This window comes from Amblyomma mixtum, chromosome 4 (assembly GCF_055824585.1).
Source record: "Amblyomma mixtum isolate Tamu chromosome 4, ASM5582458v1, whole genome shotgun sequence".
Taxonomy (NCBI): Eukaryota; Metazoa; Arthropoda; class Arachnida; order Ixodida; family Ixodidae; genus Amblyomma; species Amblyomma mixtum.
This window is the reverse complement of record NC_143015.1, coordinates 66,743,475-66,764,440: the sequence shown is the minus strand read 5'-3', so window position 1 is coordinate 66,764,440 and position 20,966 is coordinate 66,743,475. Positions and strand designations below refer to the sequence as shown.

Below are 20,966 nucleotides of genomic sequence, written 5' to 3'. Positions count from 1 at the left end.
TTGCGGTGCTTGACCAATGGACCGCATGGCACCCATGCTGCGCACCTCGGCAGACACTGAAGGCCACGAAACAGGCCCGACATTCCATGCAAAGCTAACGCTGCAAAACTAGTATGGGGCAATGCCGCCAGTACAAGGGAAGTGCAGTCTCACCTGTTCTGCACAACTACAGTTTGTGAAGACATGGATGACTGGGTTGTACCCGCAACATTGTGATTGACTCCCATTAAAACAGTGCCCTGTTGAGCACTGGTACTGTTGTCTTTCTAGAATTTGCCTGTTTTGAGCTCATTTTCCAAAAACGAAAATAGCCATCAAATTGCTATTGGTTTGTCATGGAATACAAACAACATACAAGACACAGGAGTCGCAATTAGGTACTTATTACGTGTGGTTCTTGCCTTTACATTTTTCATGCCATTCCCCAACTAAAGTGGCCTTAATAGGGGATATTAAAAATTCTGCAAGTGCGCTTTCCCACATAACTATGTTGCCATAAACAAGATGGCCGACTTCACTATAAAGAAACTACGTGGGCTACAGGACAGGCGCTGGAAAGGGGTATATAGAATGTAAGAAACGTATTTTGGAAGAACCAAACAAAAACTAGTCTTTCGTGCTTCGTTTCAGCTGGAAACGCATGGTCAGCCATCTTGTTTTGGGCAACATTGTTATGCGGGAAAGCGCACTTGCGGAATTTTGAATATCCCCTATTGTGAAGCCTACTGACCACTGTGTTCCTTTTATTTTTGCTTGGCCGTATGATATACTTCACAGCCCATTCATTAAAAACGGTATAGCCCCATCATCATCACTGGGCGATTCAGCTTGAAACAGTTGAAGCAGTTCGTGTAAAGTTCAACTACATGTATTCCTAGACTCTAGTTTGAACGTGTGGGTAACTAAAAACATTTATGCCCGAAGCTTATGCCCGAAGCTTACAAGCAACCGGGCTTCATGCATTTCTTTAACTTATTCTACCTTTCGTGACTAACACCACGTTTTATGCCGCGCGGCACACTCAGCGTCACAAATAAATAAACAAATAATAAATAATGTATTCCTAGCTTGGACCAGTCATAGGTCAGCTGTGCAGTTTGGGGTTCCAGGTGAAACCATGGCCAAACACACGCTACACTATGTACGCATGTCCAGAAGCCACTTCACGCAAGACAAATGTTCCTGTTGAGCTGTTACAAGGAACAGCTAATGTCTAACTAAGACAAACTTAACTGGAACCAGCACGGTTCCATTTTAACTAGGTCCAACTGGAGAGGTATCATTCGAACAGTAAAAAAAACTACTTGATCGAGGACTATTTGTGTTCCAGTTTATTGTCTTTCGTTTCAAGTGTAGCGCCCAGTCCTGTCCTGACCTTTTCTATATGTTGTTTCAAAGCTACGCTCTTCATTCCAATGTTACTGTTTCCAGCCCTGTTAAAGACAATGTCAGTGTAGATGAAACATGAATTTGTGAACAACAGTTCCACGCAGTTAATCTCTTAAGGTGCAAACAGCAAAGGAAACAGGGAACAAATACAAGGGGGCACTCTGTTGTCCTCCATAGGTTTGCGAGTTACAAGTGCGATTTGTTGCCACAAAAAGTGGTGGGTGATCTGATATGAAGTGTGAGTATCAACAGGAGCTTCTCAACTCTAAAGCTGGCTTCTGCAAAATGCACCTAGCCCAAGTATTGGCGGAACAAGAAAATATAAGTAAGTCATGCGTTTTTTGATGTAGGATATGTCGACCTGGTAATAAAACCACTCCGACATATCCTATGTCAAGAAACGAACCAACTGCCCTAAAATTTCCTGCTTGGAAAACTGCCTGTTCTGCACTGGTTGGGCAAGGTACACTGCAGAGAAGCTAACTTACACATTGGGAGACTCTCCTATAGGCAGCCTTATCTTTCAAGCAAAGTCTAGTGAACTAAGGAAGTACCATACAAGGAAACAGTACTGCAAGAGTACATGCATTTCCATTACATAAATGTGCATGAAAGCGTTCCATTGTGCAGACTAAGCGGAATGGAAAATGAGAACGCCATTTTACTGTGCTTTCCAGGCGATATCCATCTCTGCAACTTGTCCCAGTTCTGGGAACAGCTGCAATGAAACCACCTCATCTGGCTGGGTTCACATGAGTTTAAGGCAAGAATCTTACTACTACAGTCAGTACAAATGCGCCGACACTTTACAGAACCGAACAGTGTAAACAGTGGCTGGTAAGCAAGTTCAAATGAATTTATCAAGAGAAAACAAGCCTCCATCAAAAACAAAAATCTTCCACTTGGATTGGTTGATAATATTGTCCCCAATTATGCCCAGACATTTATGATAACGGTAAGGGCATTCAGTAGGAATACATTTTTGCATCAGCTGTAAACAGCGTGTATCTGGAAGTGTTCTTGTTTTTTTGCAGTCTGAGCGCCGGTCAGTCCTCGTGAGCATGACAGAACCCATGCGTCGCTGCCTTCTGCAGAACTTGCTTTGGCCAGCCAGAAACGTGTCCCAAATTCTTCATTTCAATATCCAGTCACTCCTCCACACCCAACAAGGCATCAAATTCAGCTCTAACCTGAAAGCTGCTTGAGCGAGAGTTCCGCATCGCGCTAAGATCCCCCCCCCCCCCCTTCCGACCTCTCCGCCCACCTCAAAATCGATCAGTGCGCGAGCCTTACACACATCGAACAATTGGTCATCGCGCCCCTATTACGGCATCGCCGGTGCTCCGCCTAGAGTGACACGTTCATAGCCCTCCCGTCGCAGGGGCCGCGAGGAGTAGGGGGGGGGGGGGGGGGGGGGGGGGTGCCAGTCTTCTTCCGAAAACGACGGGGTTCCTTCCTGGACAGCATCGTCGCACACCAGCCCGTCCAGTCGCCAGCCGCAGAGGCGACGTCAGGCATCCTTATCTGGACGGAGCCCGCCACACCATCTCAAGAATACAGGGCAGGCACGGGCCGAAGGGTGAGGGAACTAATTAAATCTCCACGCATGCACACACACAAGCCGAAGGAAGACGACGACTGCGGAAGCCGGGGAAAGTACCCCCCCCCCCCCCCCCCCCCCACCTCTCCAACACGCCGCTGCCGGCAAGCTGCCGTTTCCAAGGAAACTGGGTTCCCCGACAGCAGCCGGCAGCACACGCACCGGCCCCCCTCCCCCCTCCACTCGCCCGCGCACTGGCCCCTCATCCCACCCACCCGCCCCAGCAGCAGTGCGACCTCTTTCTCCTCCAGTTTCCAATCGATCTGCGCCGTACTACGAGCACACGCAACCCCCCCCCCCCTCCCACCATCCGCCTTCTCCTTCGGCCAGTCAGAATACGCACTGATACGCACGCACAGACGCAGCCCCGGTCGGCATCACTGCGGAGAGGAAGCAGCAACGCAAAACGCCGCGAGTACCGGGCTCGTTACGGCTCAGAAAGTGCGATCGGAACCGAATGCAGTGCCGCGTTTGCCGCAGCCCACCACCACCCCGATTTGGTCTCTGGCTAAGCCTAACGAGAGCAGACGGCGAATGCGCGCGCGCGAACACCGTGCACACGGCAGCAGACGACGGAACGGTATCTCGCCAACGAGAACCCTCAGTGCGGTCATTCCAAATGCTCGAGGGCGCAAAGCCAGCGCACGGGAAAGCAAGCCGGCGAAATCAAACTTCTCGAATCGCACCATCAGCGGGGCGGACTGGGCCCCAGCGGCGTGTTTGTTTACATGGCGGCGCAATCGGGGGCGAGCAGACGACAACCAGCTGCTCGCTCGCTGCCCCGTTTCGCGCACAAGGGGAGCCGCAAAGAACGCCGCATCGCCAGGAAAAAGCAGCGCAGGCGAACCACACTCACCGCACCACGCCAACATGGCCGAATCCAGCCGCAGCTGCAGCAGCAACTAGCGCGGTTTCGCAGGATCCAACGAACGTATCCACAGCGGCCGCCGCGGAGAGCAGCAACCCATCACGCGGGGCGAGGGCCACGTCCGAGCCGGCAGCGGGACACGCAAATGCTGCCGCCGCCACTGCGACGACGGCGACCGGAAAGCCAGAGCGACCGGAGAGCGAGGGGCTGCTTGCTTGCTGCCCGCGCCGCCGGACCGACCCGTCGTTTTTACTTTCCCGCGCTTTTCCTTCCCCCCCCCCCCCCCCCCCCCACACACATGCGCGCGCGCATTCATTCCCCCTCCCCCTCCAGCCTCTCCGCGGCGCTCAGCTCCGAGCCACCTCCCCCACTCTTTCATCCCTCCATACATCACTGCGAGCTCGGCCGATAGATAGATAAATAGCCAGCACAGCGGTGGCGGCAGCGCTCTTCCGACGACGCTGCCGCCTCGCAGAACGCAGCGGGAGGCTCGGTTTCCCTTCCTGCAGCCATTTTTTTTTTTCTTATCTTCGTGTTGCTGCCTGCCCCGCCGTCTCAAGTGCAGCAGCCCGGCACGACGGGCATGCCCCGCTCATCTTCTCTTCCAACGGGAGAAAGAACCGAGGAATGCGTCGCAAGAAGGCGGCAGCAGGCGAAGGAGGAAGCCGCGTACTCGCATACATACAGGCGCAGGGCGAGGGATGATTGACAGACGGGGACCTCGAGCTTTTCGATCGCCCCCCACCATCCGCGCTGCTGGATATCGTCCCCCCCCCACCCCTCCCTCTCGCATCCACTGGCGCCATCTAGTGCGCGTCATCCGCAGCTGGAAATGAGGCCACGCGCGTGACACACACACACGCACGCACACACACACAAGTATATAAAGCAGCCAAGTTAAAGCGCGCGCGTGAAATAACGCGCATGCTTCGATATGAGAAAGCAACATCGTAAAACATTAGCCGTGCCAGGCCACCGAAGGGGGTTAAGCTTTCGTATTTCTTTTTTCTCCGTCGACGGACTAGCATCGAAAGTAAAGTTTCGGAGGGGAGAGTCGGCAATGTGGACACGTGAACACTGCGCACTTCATACACTTCTCAAACCAAAGATCGACAAAATACACCAAGTCACTCCAAGGGTTGAACCCAGCGCACGACACAACACCTGTAGAGAAACAACGCGCGTCGTGAAATAAGCAATGCTCCGCGCACACCACCAAGCCGCGACCCCCCCAGCGACCGACGACTTTCGAAAGCCTCGAGGAAGCCGCATTGTTTAGTTGGATAATGGGGTTTATCGTCCCATATCGACTCAGGCTATGACGGACGCCGTAGTGGAGGGCTCCGGAAATTTCGACCACCTGGGGTTCTTTAACGTGCACTGACATCGCACAGTACACGGGCCTCTAGAATTTCTCCTCCAAAGGAATTCCGCCGGCGCGGCCGGGATCGAACCCGCGTCTTGCGGGTCAGCAGCCGAGCACCATAACCACTGAGCCACCGCGACGGCCCAAGCCGCATTCAAATCCCTAACAAAATTTCGCGCGCAGTGTCTCTATGGGAGTAAAGCTGGAACCGCATGGAGCGTTTTTCGCGAGCGAAAAACGCGACGCGCGGCGAACGCCCGCGTTGCCGCCGACGCGCGAGCACCCCTACGAGAAAAATGAAGCGGCGCTGTCGCGCCGCGTTTTTTCGGGTTGCCAGACCACACAACTGCCAACGAGGTGAATTTTCTGTTACCGCATACATAATATGCCCTTTAATTTACAGGACACTACAATAAAAACAATCTTCATGTAATTATACCTCGTTAAAGGTTGTCTTGTACATGTTGGCCGAACACTACGCGCGAACGAACACGATGCGTGAATGCACGTGGCTCTTTGGACGTGCTCAACAGTACAGCCAGCTCCTCAGAGGAAAGAGCAAAGTTCCCCCAAAAAGGTGCCGCCGAGGATGGATGGATGGATGGATGGATAGGAGCGCCCCCTTTGAAACGGGGTGGTGGCAATTGCCACCATGCTCAGCTTTTCTTTATTTATTATTTTTTTTTGTTTACTGTGTTGGCAATTCTCATTAAGATTCTCCATCAACTTTGCCTACGGTTTCCTACTATTCTAACCTTATGCCACATCTCTGCTTTTCAGCCACCAATCCTCCAATCGCTTTTTGCTGACTTCCACTGCAGATTTATTTACATGACCATTGTTATCTTTAAACCCTAGGGCCTCAGAAAGAGTGACTGTGCCTGCATCGACATCCGGATGGATACCATCACATTTGATTATGAGGTGTTCAATTGTTTCCACAGATCTACCACACACTGCACATGTGTCATCTTCTTCGTTAAATTTCTTTTTGTAGCTGCGCGTTCTAAGACACCCTGACCTAGCTTCAAAAAGTAGGGCACTGCCTCTTGAGTTATCATAGAAAAATTCTTTCCTGATCTGCCTTTTCCAGAATCGATATAGTTCTACACTATGTTTCTTTTCCATTGAATTCATCCAATTTTTAACTTCCGCGTTTTTAACCTGTCGTTTAATGCTCTTTCTTTCTCCGTCCTCATGACCGGCATACTTACTGGTTAGTTTTCTAGTTCTTTTCCGCCACTGTGAGTCAACGTTCTTTCTGTATAAATATTTAAATACCTTAGCTGCCCATCTGTTATCGTCCAATTTCCTCAGGCGTTCTTCATATAGTATTTTACTCTTAGCTTCCCGTGCCTCGAACGATGCCCAGCCCATATCCCCTTGTACTGCCTCGTTTGTGGTTTTGCCGTGGGCACCTAGTGCTAATCTTCCAACAGCTCTCTGATTTACGTCTAATCTCGACTGAACTTCTGCCCTTAAGCACAGAACCGCATTGCCGAAAGTAAGTCCCGGCACCATTATTCCTTTCCAAATACCTCTTAGTACTTCATATTTGTTGTACCCCCATAATGCCCTATGTTTCATTATCCCGGCGTCTCTTCGTCCTTTTGCCCTAAGAGCCTGTTCATGCTTTTCCGTGTATATCTGCCCTTCGTTTATCCATATCCCGAGGTATTTGTATTCGGCCACTTTGGGTATTTCGTGGCCTTGTATTGTAAGCACCTGATCAGTTGTATCGTTAAAAATCATCACACCTGATTTAGTTGCGCTAAAACTGAATCCTAGAGCGTCTCCTTCGTCTCCACAGCAATTAACCAAAGTTTGTAAATCTTCCTGGCTATCTGCTAACAGTACAATATCGTCCGCATACATTAAACCCGGGAGTCGCTGCTCAACTACATTTCCGCCTAATCTGTACGATAGATTATAACCCAGATTACTTTCTTCTAGCCTTCTTTCCATATTTATCACGTAAAGCATGAACAGCAGCGGTGATAGAGGGCAACCTTGCCTTAATCCTTTGTGCACCCCTACAGTTGTGGTACTTTTTTTCCCTTCCCATGTAATTTCAACTTCATTATCTCGGTAGATTTCCTGTAGAGAATCAATTACCTCATCACCAATACCTAAATCTTTCAATATGCTCCACAGGAGTTCCCTGTTCACGTTATCGTATGCACCGCTTATGTCTAGAAAGGCTATAAACAGAGGTCTATTTTCCGCCTTAGCTATTTCTATGCATTGGGTAAGCACGAACAGGCTATCATCTAACCGCCTACCCCTTCTGAACCCATTCTGAAGTTCTCCGAGTATCCTATTCCCTTCTACCCATGACTGCATTTTTAATTTCACCGCCTGCATTGCCAGCCTGTACATAACAGATGTTATCGTAATCGGACAGAAGGATTTTATGTTCATCTTTCCTTTCCCTTTATAAATCAAATTCATTTTACTCTGTCTCCAGCTGTGCGGAATTTGCTGATTTGTTATGACTGCCTCCAATGCTTTTATCAGCGCGTCCTTGCTTCTTGGGCCAAGTTCATTAATCAGCTTAATTGGAATTTCGTCTATCCCTGCGGATGTGGTTTTAGGAATATTCGCTTCCGCCTTTTCCCAGTTAAGACTAGTCAGTTCTAAGCTGTTCTCTTTTGTGCTGTCCTGTGTTGCCGCCTCACTTGGGGAGATTACCCCATTGGCGTCGCTAAAAGACGCAGCTATAAATGACGTAATGTTGTCCACAGCATCGTCTCCCTCCAAACATTTTCCCTCAGCATCTATAATCTGTTCCTGCTTTCTTTGATTTGTTTTTCCCAACCAGCTTATATGGTTCCAGAATTTTCTTGGCCCCCCTTTATTTGCCTCGCGAACTTCAGCCAGCCATTTATCAGAGGACTGCTTTATTTTAGCCTGGACTAGGACCTGAACTTGCTGTTTCTTTTGTCGATAAGATTCCCATTTTTTTTCTATTTCCTCTACAGATAACTGCGCCCTCTTTGCTTCTCTGTGTTCCCTTGAAGCCACCCGTCGTTGTTCGATGGCCTCCTTAATTTCCATATTCCACCAGCTTCGTGGCTTCCTCTTTCCTCTCCAGCGGTTAACTCCTTTCACTTGTTTCATTTTTGTAGCGATGAGCAGTTCCAACTGATTATAATCCCAATTTTCCATGTGGCGTTTCTCAATTATTTCTTCTATATCGGCTGATATTAGCGCTATTTGTTCATCATTTAATTTTGCGTTGTCTTTTGGACTTCGTTGCATTTCTCTTTTGACTAGGGCTCCCAACTGTAGACTAATACGTTTATGATCACTTCCTAGGCTGTCCTTCCCCTCTTCGTCTATTTCCATTATTGCGAGCTTGCTATAGATGCCCTGCGACATTAGACAGTAGTCAATGGTTGTTTGCCTGTTACGGGATTCCCACGTGATTTGTCCCTCACATTTAGTTTCTCTATTGACAATAACTAAGTTGTGCCGCTCACACAAGTCTAGCATTAACTTCCCGTTACAATCTGTGTATCCATCCAGATCCTCGATGTGGCCGTTCATGTCTCCAAGCAAAATAATATCGACACCGTCTCCAATCTGCGAGATGCGCGGAGAGCAGAGCCATCTGTTGGCAAACCGAAAAACCAAAATGACACCTGCCTGCACGCTGATTGGTGGACGCTGGCCGTGACGTCAGTGGACGCGCAGCGCGAGGCGTTTTTTTCTACAAGCGTAGAACCACGCGGCGGCGCGATTTCATGTTGGATTATGCTGGGCACGCGTCGCGCGTCCCACCATCCGCGCGGCAATCGCGCCCAAAAACGCGCCATGCGGTTCCAGCTTAACGCAGATTACACGAAAATCGACGGCACTATAAGTTAGCTCTTATGAGGCGCACCCGTGTGCGAGCCTACGCACGGGACCCGCGCCGTAGCGGGAAGCGTATATATAAATGCTGTCCCCACCGCTTGGCGAAACTGGTTGTCAGATAAACGCCACCTGTGGCATAGGGCCAAGAAAGCAAACAAGCAAGCGAGCTCGCATACCGCCGCCAAGCGAATGCCAAAACGATTCACGCCTCCCAAAGCATGCAGGCCGGCCTAGTATACGACGCACGGCGACCTGCGACGAAAGGTAGAGAGGCCAAAAAGAAAATGCCCTAAGGACGCATAATAACGCACGGGGGAAGCCGATCTTCACCAAAACGGGTACTCTGTGCTGACGTAATTAACAATAACAATAAAACTATGCGTCATTTACGCTTTTCCGTAGGCGCTGCGCAATCGTTGCCCCAGACAAAAATGAACATTCGGTTAGTCGAGTGTCTGAACCTAACCGGCAGTCTCAAAGAAGCGCCTGGAGTGAACGCTCAGACAATGACATATAAAGCGACTGCAGCATTCGCGAAGGGTTTCCGAACGTTACGTCGGCGAGACACAACACAAAAGCCGTTATAAATCATTTCCGTACCTCCTTGCAAGACTCGCTTGCGGCCGACTGATACCGAAACTTCCCTGAACAGTTCGTGGATGCAATTACAGAGCTGACGCTGTTATCGTCCATCCACCGTCACAATGCCAAGGTGTGAACTCCGCATTTGGACTGGCCTGAGCTCGATTGAAAACGCGGTACCAGATGCAAAATATTTTAGTGGAGGCGAACATCTCAGAAACGGTTCGTTAATTTCGAAACGCGCCTGATAACCGAACATTTACTAGCGTAAAATTTACTGAATTCAAAAATCCGCAACTGAAAACTACAGCGCGCAGTGTGGCCACTACAGTTTCCAGCTTTTAGGCCAAATTATGAGAAAACCGTACGAATATGCATTTTCGAAACCCCGGAAGTGAAGTCGGTGTAATACTTCCACGTTTTAATCAATACATCGTTATAAATACGCAACGACCTGAACCACGGTGCAGTCATGTTTTCCAAGCCAAACGCTATAGCCAAGCCAAACCACTCCCAGGCAAGCACGCTAATTCGACTGTTACATACAACAGCTACTGCGATGGCGAACAGTAACAGATAAGTAACCGCTTGCGCCATACATGGCAGCCCTGCGCAATCAATGGCCCAAGACCTATACTAGAGTCGGTGGGCACAAACCCAGTTCGAAAGGGGGTACCGATCGAAACGCGTTGCGGGATCACGACGGAAATGAAAAAAAAAAAAAAAGCCACTGGCGTCGTAACTGACAGAATCGCGCACAATATCACCGGCTGAATGGAGAGAACTATGGCTCTACTGTAACGACCTCGCCGAAACCGCCGCTTCGGCGGGTAATAGACATTCCAACGACAACAATCCGATTGCATCCACCACCGCGCGAAGCCCGTTAACCTCACTAGTATTATTACGCTCGCAGTTGAGAAGCGCTAACGCCGGTGATAAGAGCAGAGCCACTGAGCGCTTTCGGCTTCACGTTTACGGTAGTTACCTCATGCCATATTCCACTATGAGTGCGGCCTAAGAAACGCAAAGCACAATAACATCGCAACAAGGGGGAAATCTTGACAGCCCTGAGGGTTCCGGGTCAACCGCTGACAAAGACAGATCACCCGTGATCATTAGCAGAGCGCTGATCGTCGCAAAATCATTGATTATCCGCTAGCGATGATCAGCAGTATCGCGCTTAACACTCGCCGCAATGGCTCATAATAATAATAATAAAAAAAAACATACGTACTGTCATCAGCAAAAGTTTGGGGGATCTCCAGCCCGTGGCTGAGCAACGCAAAACTGTATTCCAGCGCCATCTGCCGTGATTACCCGATGTCGAGGACCCCAGCACCTCCGCGTTAACCGTCATTTGTGCATACCGGGCCTTTCCTTGTTATCAGGCATGTTCTTCGACGGGATCCGCTTTTGCCACCGGCAACGAATCGCTGTGTCACCATCGTTGCGAGTCTGTTTCGGCTGCTGCGACGGTGAACAGTGCTCCGATCCCTCGCGCGAGCCTAAGCAGGACTGGCTACGAACGTCACACAGCGCCTCAGCGGCTTCCGTGAGTCTGATAAGCGCGTCACCGGGAAGCCAAGTGTCAAGGCATGCTTGATAGCGAAGAAAGGACAGGCATGCGCAAAGCGTGCTTCGAACGCAGTTTCCGTGAGCCTCGACGACATGCTCGGAGGCGGCACATAGCACTGGAATGCAGTTTTGCGTCGCCCCGCCACGCTCTGGAGATCCCGCAAACTTTTGCGGCTGACAGAACAACTCGAACACTACTCCCGACTTGTCGTCTACCTCTAGACCTACGCCTACAGCCCCAGTGCTAACTTCTATATATATATATATATATATATATATATATATATATATATATATATATATATATGACAGAAGCCAACAGCCACAGAAACCAAGGGACACAGGGGATTTTTTAAAATTTATTTATTTGTATTGTGCTGTTGTTCGATTTAGGATATTACTAAATATGTTATCGCTTAAAGCTAATCGATTAGAAAAGCAGAAGAAAAAACAAACACGTGCCGCCGGTGGGATCCGAACCCACGACCTCCGAATTACGCGTCCGGTGCTCTACCGCTGAGCTACGGCGACGGATGTCAATTCTTCTGCTTTCGGGGGTATTTATGTTTACAAATAACCTAACCTTGAGAGTGTTTATCAGCGCCACCCACGTTCTTAAGCGGCGGACGTGGCACGTCCTGGGTTGCCGCTGATGTGACGTAGAACGTCATCGAACGACGAGGGTGGAAGCTGTGTGAGAACCCTCTTGAGCTTCCTATGACGTCAAGGCTGCCAGAACGGAGGCCCTCGCTAAGCAATTAAGCAAACAAGAGAAGCAATGAAGCTCGCTAAGCAATGAAGCAAACAAGGTATATATATATATATATATATATATATATATATATATATATATATATATAGAGAGAGAGAGAGAGAGAGAGAGAGGCGCTGATCCTTCGCCTAGACCGTCCCACAAAATTAAGGCGGTTCTATCGAAAACATCCCAGCCGTTTGCAGGCTTCCCCACCAAGTGAAGACCCAAAAGTTTATTGCAGACGAAAAACCGACGCGCCCGAAACTTCTTAAGCTCACTGCGACAACAGCACTTCTCCGAATCCTTTTAAATCAGAGCATCAGACTTTTCTGTACCAAGAACTTCAGAGAAGCTCCGGCGGTTTGCGCATCCCGGAAACGAAGCGACGATTTGTAACTTATAAGCAAAACATGGTGACGAAAAAGGAAACCGGAATCAACCGAGCTTATTTACTATTCGCGGATCGGCATCATAAATAACCACTTCCGCGAATCTTGCACATCTAATAGTCGAATATGATACGGGGACGATGTCCCAAACTCGCATCAGGAACTTCCCAAAGTGTGCGGCACGAACCTGTCATGCGCAGATATTAAAGCTCGCGAGTGAGTCAGAAAAAAATAAAAAGGAGAATACAGACAAAAGGGATTGCTTCTATCTCGCCGTTCACAGAATCTCGTATCAAACCATCACATCGCATTTTACCCGATTAGACCACTGCTTTAAAGTGCAACCCAACAGCTCACACCAAACTTATGCGTCATTCGCCACTGTTGCTTGCCATTTACCATTGGAATACACTACCCGCATAAATCGGTTCCGAAAAAAATTACGAGGCATTTGCGACCAAACTGAAGTTTTTATGGGTTTATGGGGGGTTCAACGTCCCAAACCGACTCGGGCTATGAGGGAAGCCGTAGTGGAGGGCTCCGGATAACTTCGACCACAACACAAAGTACACGGGGGTGTAGAATTTCGCCTCCATCGAAATTCGACCGCCGCGGCCGGATCGAACCCGCCTCTTTCGGGTCAGCAGCTAAGCGCCGTAACCACTGAGCCTTACTCCATGCTGATTCTTAATACTAAACTGTTGTCAGAATTGCATTTTGTATTTTTGTTTCCAGCACTGACCTGCCGTGGTGGCTCAGTGGTTACGGAACTCGGCTGCTGACCCGAAAGACGCGGGTTCGATCCCGGCCGCGGCGGGCGAATTTCGATGAAGGCGAAATTCTAGAGGCCCGTGTACTGTGCGATGTCAGTGCACGTTAAGGGACCCCAGGTGGTCGAAATTTCCGGAGCCCTTCACTACGGCGTTCCTCATAGCCTGAGTTGCTTTGGGAAGTTAAACCCCAATAAACCGAACTTCGTCTCCAGCAATGTCGTCCACGTGTGTATTCTCAAGCGCTTCTTTTATCCAGTTCTCTGTTTACCGGTGCTCAAGTTTGTTTATGCTTTTCAAATTTTACATTTCACTATGTTATGTAAGTGCTTCGATGACTTTATGCGTTTTTTCATTCCCCTATGTAATGCCCGTAGAGGGCCTTTAGGGTAGGTGAATAAAAAGAAAAATATCCACTTCAGAACGCAGGCCACCAGCCAGGCTCCCGAAAAACTTGTCACAAAAGCAGAACTGCTTTTTTTAAACACTGCCTCGCCAGCCGTATCGGAGCGGACGGGTTACCAAAACATCCGGTCGGGGTTTAAAACCGGGTCAGTTCCTAGCTTACGTAACGGGTCGCTTAATATAGGCCGCGACGGGTTACCCCTGCCCCAAAGAAGCAACAATGAACAAAACACGGAACGGAAAGCGAAGTTCACGTCGTTGCTGGTACGGTACCTGGTATGTATGGTTTAACGACCCGAAGCGACTCAGGCTATTAGGGACACCGTAGTGGAGCGCTCCACATTAATTTAGACCACCTGGGGTTTTCTAACGGGCGCTGACATCGCAGGAGTACACAAACGCCTTTAGCGTTTCGCCTCCACGGAAACTCAGCCGCTACGGCCGGGACTGAATCCGGGTCCTCTAGCTTAGTAACCGAGCTCACAAACCACTGAATCACAGAGACGGGTTCGGGGGTGGTATTCTCCCGGTGTCGCCTTTTGCGACATGTCGCATTCGCTCTTCGCTGATTGGCTCGAGCCGCGGTGACGGCGGCGTGACGACACGGACCCGCTTTCCTGCTACGTCATCGTGACGTCGCCCCAATTTACTACGCTTAGTCGAACAACGGAATGCGCTGAAGCGATTCGCGCGGGCGACGGGCTACCGTTAGCGTACGAACGCAATCGGCAGTTGCGGCTTTTGCGCCCTTGGCGTGAAAACATGGCGACGTCCTTTCAAGCGAGAGCCGCCCGCTTCAGCCAATTCAGCAGTCCTTGCGATTCCGGTCGGCATGTTTACCGGCAACTACTGGTGTTGTTACTTTTCGCTATGACTTACCTTGCTTAGACGATAAAGTTTAAGCTGCAATTCAGCCTAGTTTTTTAGATACGCTCTCGATTCTGGAGCGCGCAAGCCTAATGGAACCTCCAGCTACACTGCTACCGTCTGCAACTGCCCGAAACGCAACCGAAACCTAGCACAACCGTCCGGAACGAAAGGAAAATAGATTTGGAGCTTTTTCGCGGTGTTTTACAGACTTAAATGAAGTAAAGCGAGTTTATATTAAATTTGCAAATGTTTTTTTGAACATTAGACGTCATGTGATGGCAAATATTCTTGCTATAAAAGATACGAAACTACTGCTGCTAGTGACTCAGCAGTGGTAAATTGTCGCTTCTCGGAGTGAATGAATGCACCGCAGACGAAAGTGCCGGCGGCTTTTTCCGTTTCTTCGAGCATCTGTAAGCACTTTTTTAGGCCCCGCCCATATGCGACATGTCGCAAAAGGCGACACCGGCAGAATACCACCCCAGGTCGTTCTTTGACTCCGTTAGGTGACGCTGAGCAGTAATGACAACAAGCTTACTCTTGTAACGTGCGTTTGCAAGACCGCAAAACGTATACAGTAGGTTTGGTTCACGGGGTTTAAGGTCCCAAAGCGACTCAGGCTACGAGGGACGCCGTAGTGGAGGGCTCCGGAAATTTCGACCACCTGGGGTTGTTTAACGTGCGCTGACATCGCACAGTACACGTTCAAGTACACAGGAAACGCAAAAAAAAAATCGATAGCCACACTCAAGACTGCTTACGAGCCAGAAATCGAAACCACTAAAGTGCTCAATCATGCTGCGTTGCGGAATGACTATGACTACGCGGCATGACTATATATACTTGGTACAAACTCTATACACCTTACATCACGTTACTTGTCAAAGGCTGGATGGATCATGATGCGTTTCAAAATGACCAAGAGTCACGACTTCGATACGTTTCATCATTGACGACGTGTTCGCTTAAGCGTGTTGTGACATATAGTACACCTGCTTTCTGACACCATCCGAACTTCGTGCCATGGATGACGAGACGGCGGCTTTTGCGATAATGGGACATATATACATAACGCTTACGCATTAAAAGTGCGAGACTTTAGCGAAGGGACACTCAAGCCCCACCTTAAGGTTGACACGATAGCCTAATGGATTAATTCCCACACATGCAGAAGGCCATTCTCTACTTTATATTCATGGATCCGTGGGAATCCGCACAACCCTCCTGTCGCAGTGGTGCAGCGGTTAAGCGACGCGCCACTGTCCAGCGATGGAAGGTGCCCCTAGTGGCCGGTGTTGGATATGGGGGGGGGGGGGGGGGGGTCGGGAGCCGTTGCTAGCTCGCTGCTGCTGCTACTCGCTACTTGACGGAACCGTGGTCAAGCCGACGCCCGTTCCCACCACCACCAGGACAGGAGTGCCGTCGAGTCAAAGAGTTGGGTGATAGGAGGAAGATTACGAGTGGGTTTATTTACATTTTTACATCATGGTGGTTAGAAGTGAGACTAAAGTGAAGCTAAAGTGAGGCTCAAATGAGGCTCCTCTGCCGCATTCGTTGTCGACTTTTATACTCTTCTTGTTCCCTAAAGTCCCTAGGTTGAGGACGCCCACGCCGGAGTGGGAGGGGCCTAGAGCTTTCACCTGTGCGCACAAACACAACACCGCACTTAGGGTCACGCCCCCTCATGTGTTCGGTCCGAGGGAAAGAAGGTTGCCGTCGAGGCGTCGACTGCGGTAGGTGGTGGTTTCCGGCCAGCCGAAAGTCCCGCGGGTCACCGACATCTGTTGTTCATCAAATGACACCCGCCGCTCGAGGCCGGAAAGTGGTCGCTCGTCCTTGGAGATGTTCAAATGATGCCCGCCAAGCCCGTCGCGGTGCTTGGCACGCCAAAGAGCCACAGGAAACGAAGCCCTTTGTTCCCCCGGCACGGTCACAGCAATTGGGGAAGATAGCATCCGTCTCCCCGCGGCGGCGGCGGCGGCGTTCGACACGTGCAGGCACTTCGGAAAGGGGGTCTCGCCCCTTCGTTTTGGTCCAGTACTCCGACCGGGCAAACTCCGTAATGGAAGTCAGCTGCCACCTGGGTCCTCTCCGTGCGAGCGGTCCATGGCGGCAGGCCCGAAAGTAATCACGCAGAAGTTGCTCGCAGTCATACACAGTAGAAACATATCTGCCGGCTGCTTCGATCTCAACACCGGGCTTGCGCAGCCCAGGTTGCTCTTCCCGAGCGACCAATCACTGATTTAACTGCAATCTGCCACGGTGGTCAGTTTTCTCACTATCCGGTGGGGAGGTTGTGACGGCCCCACAAGGTCACGTGACCTGAGTGGCCCACGTGCCTCCTAGGCTGCTCACTGGGGAACACCTGCCAGAGACATGCTCGCGATTTTTCGTTCGCAACGTCGACACCGACAACGCCATCGCCGACACCGGATATTCTGGAGAACGGGGCGTTTAACGCTATCGAGTTAAAATAAAAAAGAAAACAATATGGCGACCGTCGCTCTAGACAGCGGCTCACGGTACGGTACGGGCTTCCGGCATCCGCTGTTCCCGTCGGGTTGGGACGTGGCCGAGGAAGCAGATGAAAGGAGCTCACGCCTTTTCAACGAAGCCACAGCTGAGTAAGCGGTGCACGGGGGCGTTCGGTACACCCTCGCCCCCCTCGGTAAAAGAAAAAAATAAATAAAAAGACAACACAGGAACGGTAGGCGCGCAGCGAGAACCGGAGCACTCGAAGCGGAAAGTGTACATATATAAAGACAGGGGGCAACGTATCCAACTGTTGCATAAACCATGACCTGACGGGCTCGGAGCGCGTTAAACGGAGAGGCTACAATTTTCCCGTTTTTTTTTTCTGCGCCCGCCGCGATACAACAAATAAGCTCGACCAACCTCCGTCTGTCCATTACAAAGATCCAATCGTCGTTGCTGTAGTAATGCGTGACTAAACCGCAGTGACCTCCGAGATAAGTCGGCCGCAACGCGGCGCTCTTAACCACTCGCCATCATCACCGACAAGAATCCCTGCACCGCGCGAGGCCAAGAGTAGAGCTGCCAAAACAGTGACCAATGGCGCTGCTCAGAAGAAACTCGCCTACGCTCTAAACAGAGAGGACTAAACAGGGAGTAAAGTTGTCCTCTAGCACACACTCTTTTATGAAAGGGAGTGTGCTAGAGGACGGCTTTACTCCCTTTCTACTCCCGTGTAGGCGTTCCGGTAGCACTTCGACCAAGGCGAAATGCTAAAAGCCGCCCGTGTTGTTACCGTGTGCCGTGCGATGTCGGCGCCCGTTGAAGAGACGAAGCCCAGGGCGACAAAACTATGCCGCACACTGCCTCTTTCCTCTCTTCCAGGCGGGGTTCAGCAGCCCACCCGGTGAGGGGAAAAGGTATAGCGACTATCTTTCCCCCATAATGACCGAACATATTACAGTTGGCAAGTTCTCAGGTGGACCCCAGCGTTGGCCTAGTGGTCTGAGCATCCGCCTCGGATGCGGGAGGTGCGGGGTTCGATCCCCAGCGCCGCCGGGTACCCACCGGTGATAACAGTGGGTACGAGCTTTCCACTGGCCTGGTGCTCGGCTCCTTTAGGGTGAAATGCTTGGGAAATGGGTCTTTGACCTCACCTTGCGTAGAATAAAAAAAAACGTGGTACCATGATGCTCTTTGGCCAAAGTTGCCCTTGAGCCACAAAAATACATCATCAGCAACCTGTCAGACGGCGTTGCGGTTTAATGGATTCGTACGTGCTAGTATGAGAGACGCTGAGAGAGTAGCTGCAAGGCCTCGAATTATTTCCTCCATACGGTGTCTGAACTTGAAATCCGAGCATATTAACTTTTTTTTCATATCCCTGTCATCTTCTACGCCACAACTACAGCCCACTGCAGGACGAATATCTCTACAATTAACCCTGTCCTTCGCCAGTTGCGGACACCGTATTCCCGCAAGTTTCTTAATCTCATCCGCCCACCTAACTTTCTGCCGCCCCCTGCTACGCTTGACTTCTCTTGGAACCGTTACCATTAAGGACCATCAGTTATCCCTCCTTCGCATTACATGCCCCAGTCCACTTCCAGGCCCTACAAACGCGACCAAGCCGCATCACCTTCCGGACCTGCGTGCGGTTGTTTCATGAGCGCCCGCGAGAACGGCACACTCATGGAGGACCGTCACCTTAGGCCTGCCTTGCAGCGCGACGGGAAGTCGTCCCCGAGCACAGTCGCACGGTTCGGCTGTCGACGTGTGCGTCATTTCCTTATCACTCCGTGTCTCACTTCCCGCGCTGTCCATTCACTACCGGTCACCAGACTCCACACCCTTCGACGAAAAAAACTGGTCCGCACACATCGATCAGGAGGGCGGCGTCACGAACGGGGTGTACCGGAAGTAAAAAAAAATGGCCGCACTACTCCATCGCTCCACTGCGGACGTTGCTGAAATCTAGCAGAACTTTTTGCTGGGCTAGTTGGTCCATTCTGACATTGGTGAAAACAGCGCGAAAGAAGAAGCCCGAAGGCGAAACGAGGAAGTGACAGGAAGTGACAGCTGAAATACAACCGCTTACCACTCCCTTCCCTCCCCCCTCCTCCCTCCCATCCAAACCTAACATCGTCCTCAGCCCACCCGCTGGGCTCCAAGACACGAGCGAGGGAACTACAAACTCACACGCGACAAAAGGGACACATACACGAACGTACGCAAGCACTCGGCGGCGACAGCGTCTTTTCTTGCGCACCGCGCCCGTGCCTGCTCGTGCTAGGCCGCATTTATCGACTGTACACCCGCGGCATATCGCGAGCAAGCGAAAACCGCGCTAGTGCCGCTGCAGGCAGCTACCGCCTGGTGACGCCGCTGTTTAGTGCTTTTCTTCGAACCCAGCGGCGACGACCAAACAGCCCCGAAGAGAGAGAGAGAAAGACACTGCAGAGCAGAAAACACGCGCGCAGCGACAACGCCCCCAGCCCCCCGGTGCCTGTCAGGCAAGAGGCAACAACTCTTCCCCACACTCCTACCGTCCCTTCTTATTGTCGTCGGCGCTTTGATCACAACACTACCCCCCGTCCCCGCGCTCAAAGTACGAGTCCACAGAGGCGCTGCTTGAGGCAAAACGGGGCACAAAACAAAGCCGGCACACAGCGAGAGATGCTTTAATAACGAACACAGACTGCCAGGAGGCAGGGGGGGAGATGCACGCGCACGCGGCGGCACACAGCCCTGCCATCCATTTCGCGCAGAGCGCAAAGCACGGACACACCAACACACACACACGCGAGAAGGACGACGACGAGGAGTTGCGCGCGGGTTTGGCCCCGGGCCCGCGCGCGCGCTCCGATGACGCGGATCGATGCCGCAGGGCGCGCGCTAAGCCGAGCCGTCGCTCCCCCCCCCCCCCCCCCTCCCCCCGGTCTCTGTGCTTGTAGCGCGCTTTGTTAACGGCACGCAAGAAAGGGACGGCACGCGCACGGTGGGAGAGGGTGGAGGGGTGAGCGAGAGGGGAACACAAAGGGGCGAGGGAACCGCGCCGCCGCGGGTTATGCCATGTTTTGAGAATGACGACGGTGACATAAGGGAGGCTTCGGCTGCTGCCATAACGGCCGGCCATGCAAGTATGTATACACCGCATAAGGAGGAAGAGGAGGATTTTATGGGAAAAAAGGAAAGGCGCGGTAACTCCCCAGGGCGGACGCCTGGACCGCGCCGTGAGAGAGGGACGGAAGGGATAAAGGAACGGGAGAGAGAAACGAGCACGTCTAGGACACATAATGAACGACGATGGAGCGTCGTGTGACCCGTGCCTGCTGACGTTGGTCGGTGAAACTCGAACTCGACCCGCACACAACACGGTTTTCCCACTAAAGGTTTTCCCAGGTACCCAGCGCCCTGGTGTTCGGCTTCTATGGGGGGAAAATGCTTAAAAAGAAACAAGAAAAAAAAGCGAGTTCTTGACCCTATGCCCGCGCATACTGGAGAACACCTCAGCCACGGAGCTATTTGGCCAAGCTACCCTCAAGCGATTCAAATCAGATAGCGAACACAGCCTTCTATACACGAGAACCGAATCATGGTACACACGAAAGTGCACGCTCAATGCGATACTAGAGATTTGTAGCATAGCGCGATCAGCCACTGCGCATGCGCAGACCGCCCTGATGGCGCCAGGTGTCAGCAAGCTGCGAGCCCGCCTGTCGAGTCGGACCAATCAGCGCGTGTGCACTGGCAACGCGCGGTCGCGGATCACAGCAACGGATGGCGAATCACGCTATGCTACAACTACCTACAGATCCGAGTTCCGCCAACGTAAACCCGCAATGCGCCGTTCGCGCCCTCTACATACGAAGGGCGTTGTACACGAGAGTTTCGCCACGCACCAAGCCGGAGTTGACGTTACCGGCTACGCGGCTCAGATGGCACCGACACCGGATACGGGAGACCGAAGGCGCCGACACAGACGAAACAGAAAACGCGATGCGCGAACGTGCTTCTGCGAGTGCCGAACACACGTACTACTCCATTCAAGGATGAACGGAGAAC

General features: G+C 51.3%; 1 protein-coding gene across 3 annotated transcripts in view; it reads right to left on the bottom strand.

Moving 5' to 3' along the window:
• Positions 1-20,966, bottom strand: part of LOC149346718 (uncharacterized) — a 67,233-nt gene that overhangs the window by 32,107 nt on the left and 14,160 nt on the right. The window contains exon 1 of one of the 3 annotated variants that reach the window (XM_089586638.1): positions 3,846-4,085. The exons of the other annotated variants lie outside the window; for them this stretch is intronic. Coding sequence (XP_089442764.1) covers positions 3,846-3,861 — 16 coding nt within the window. The 5' untranslated portion in view covers positions 3,862-4,085. Of the gene's footprint in view, positions 1-3,845; positions 4,086-20,966 lie in introns of those variants that run through there. 3 annotated transcript variants of the gene reach the window in all.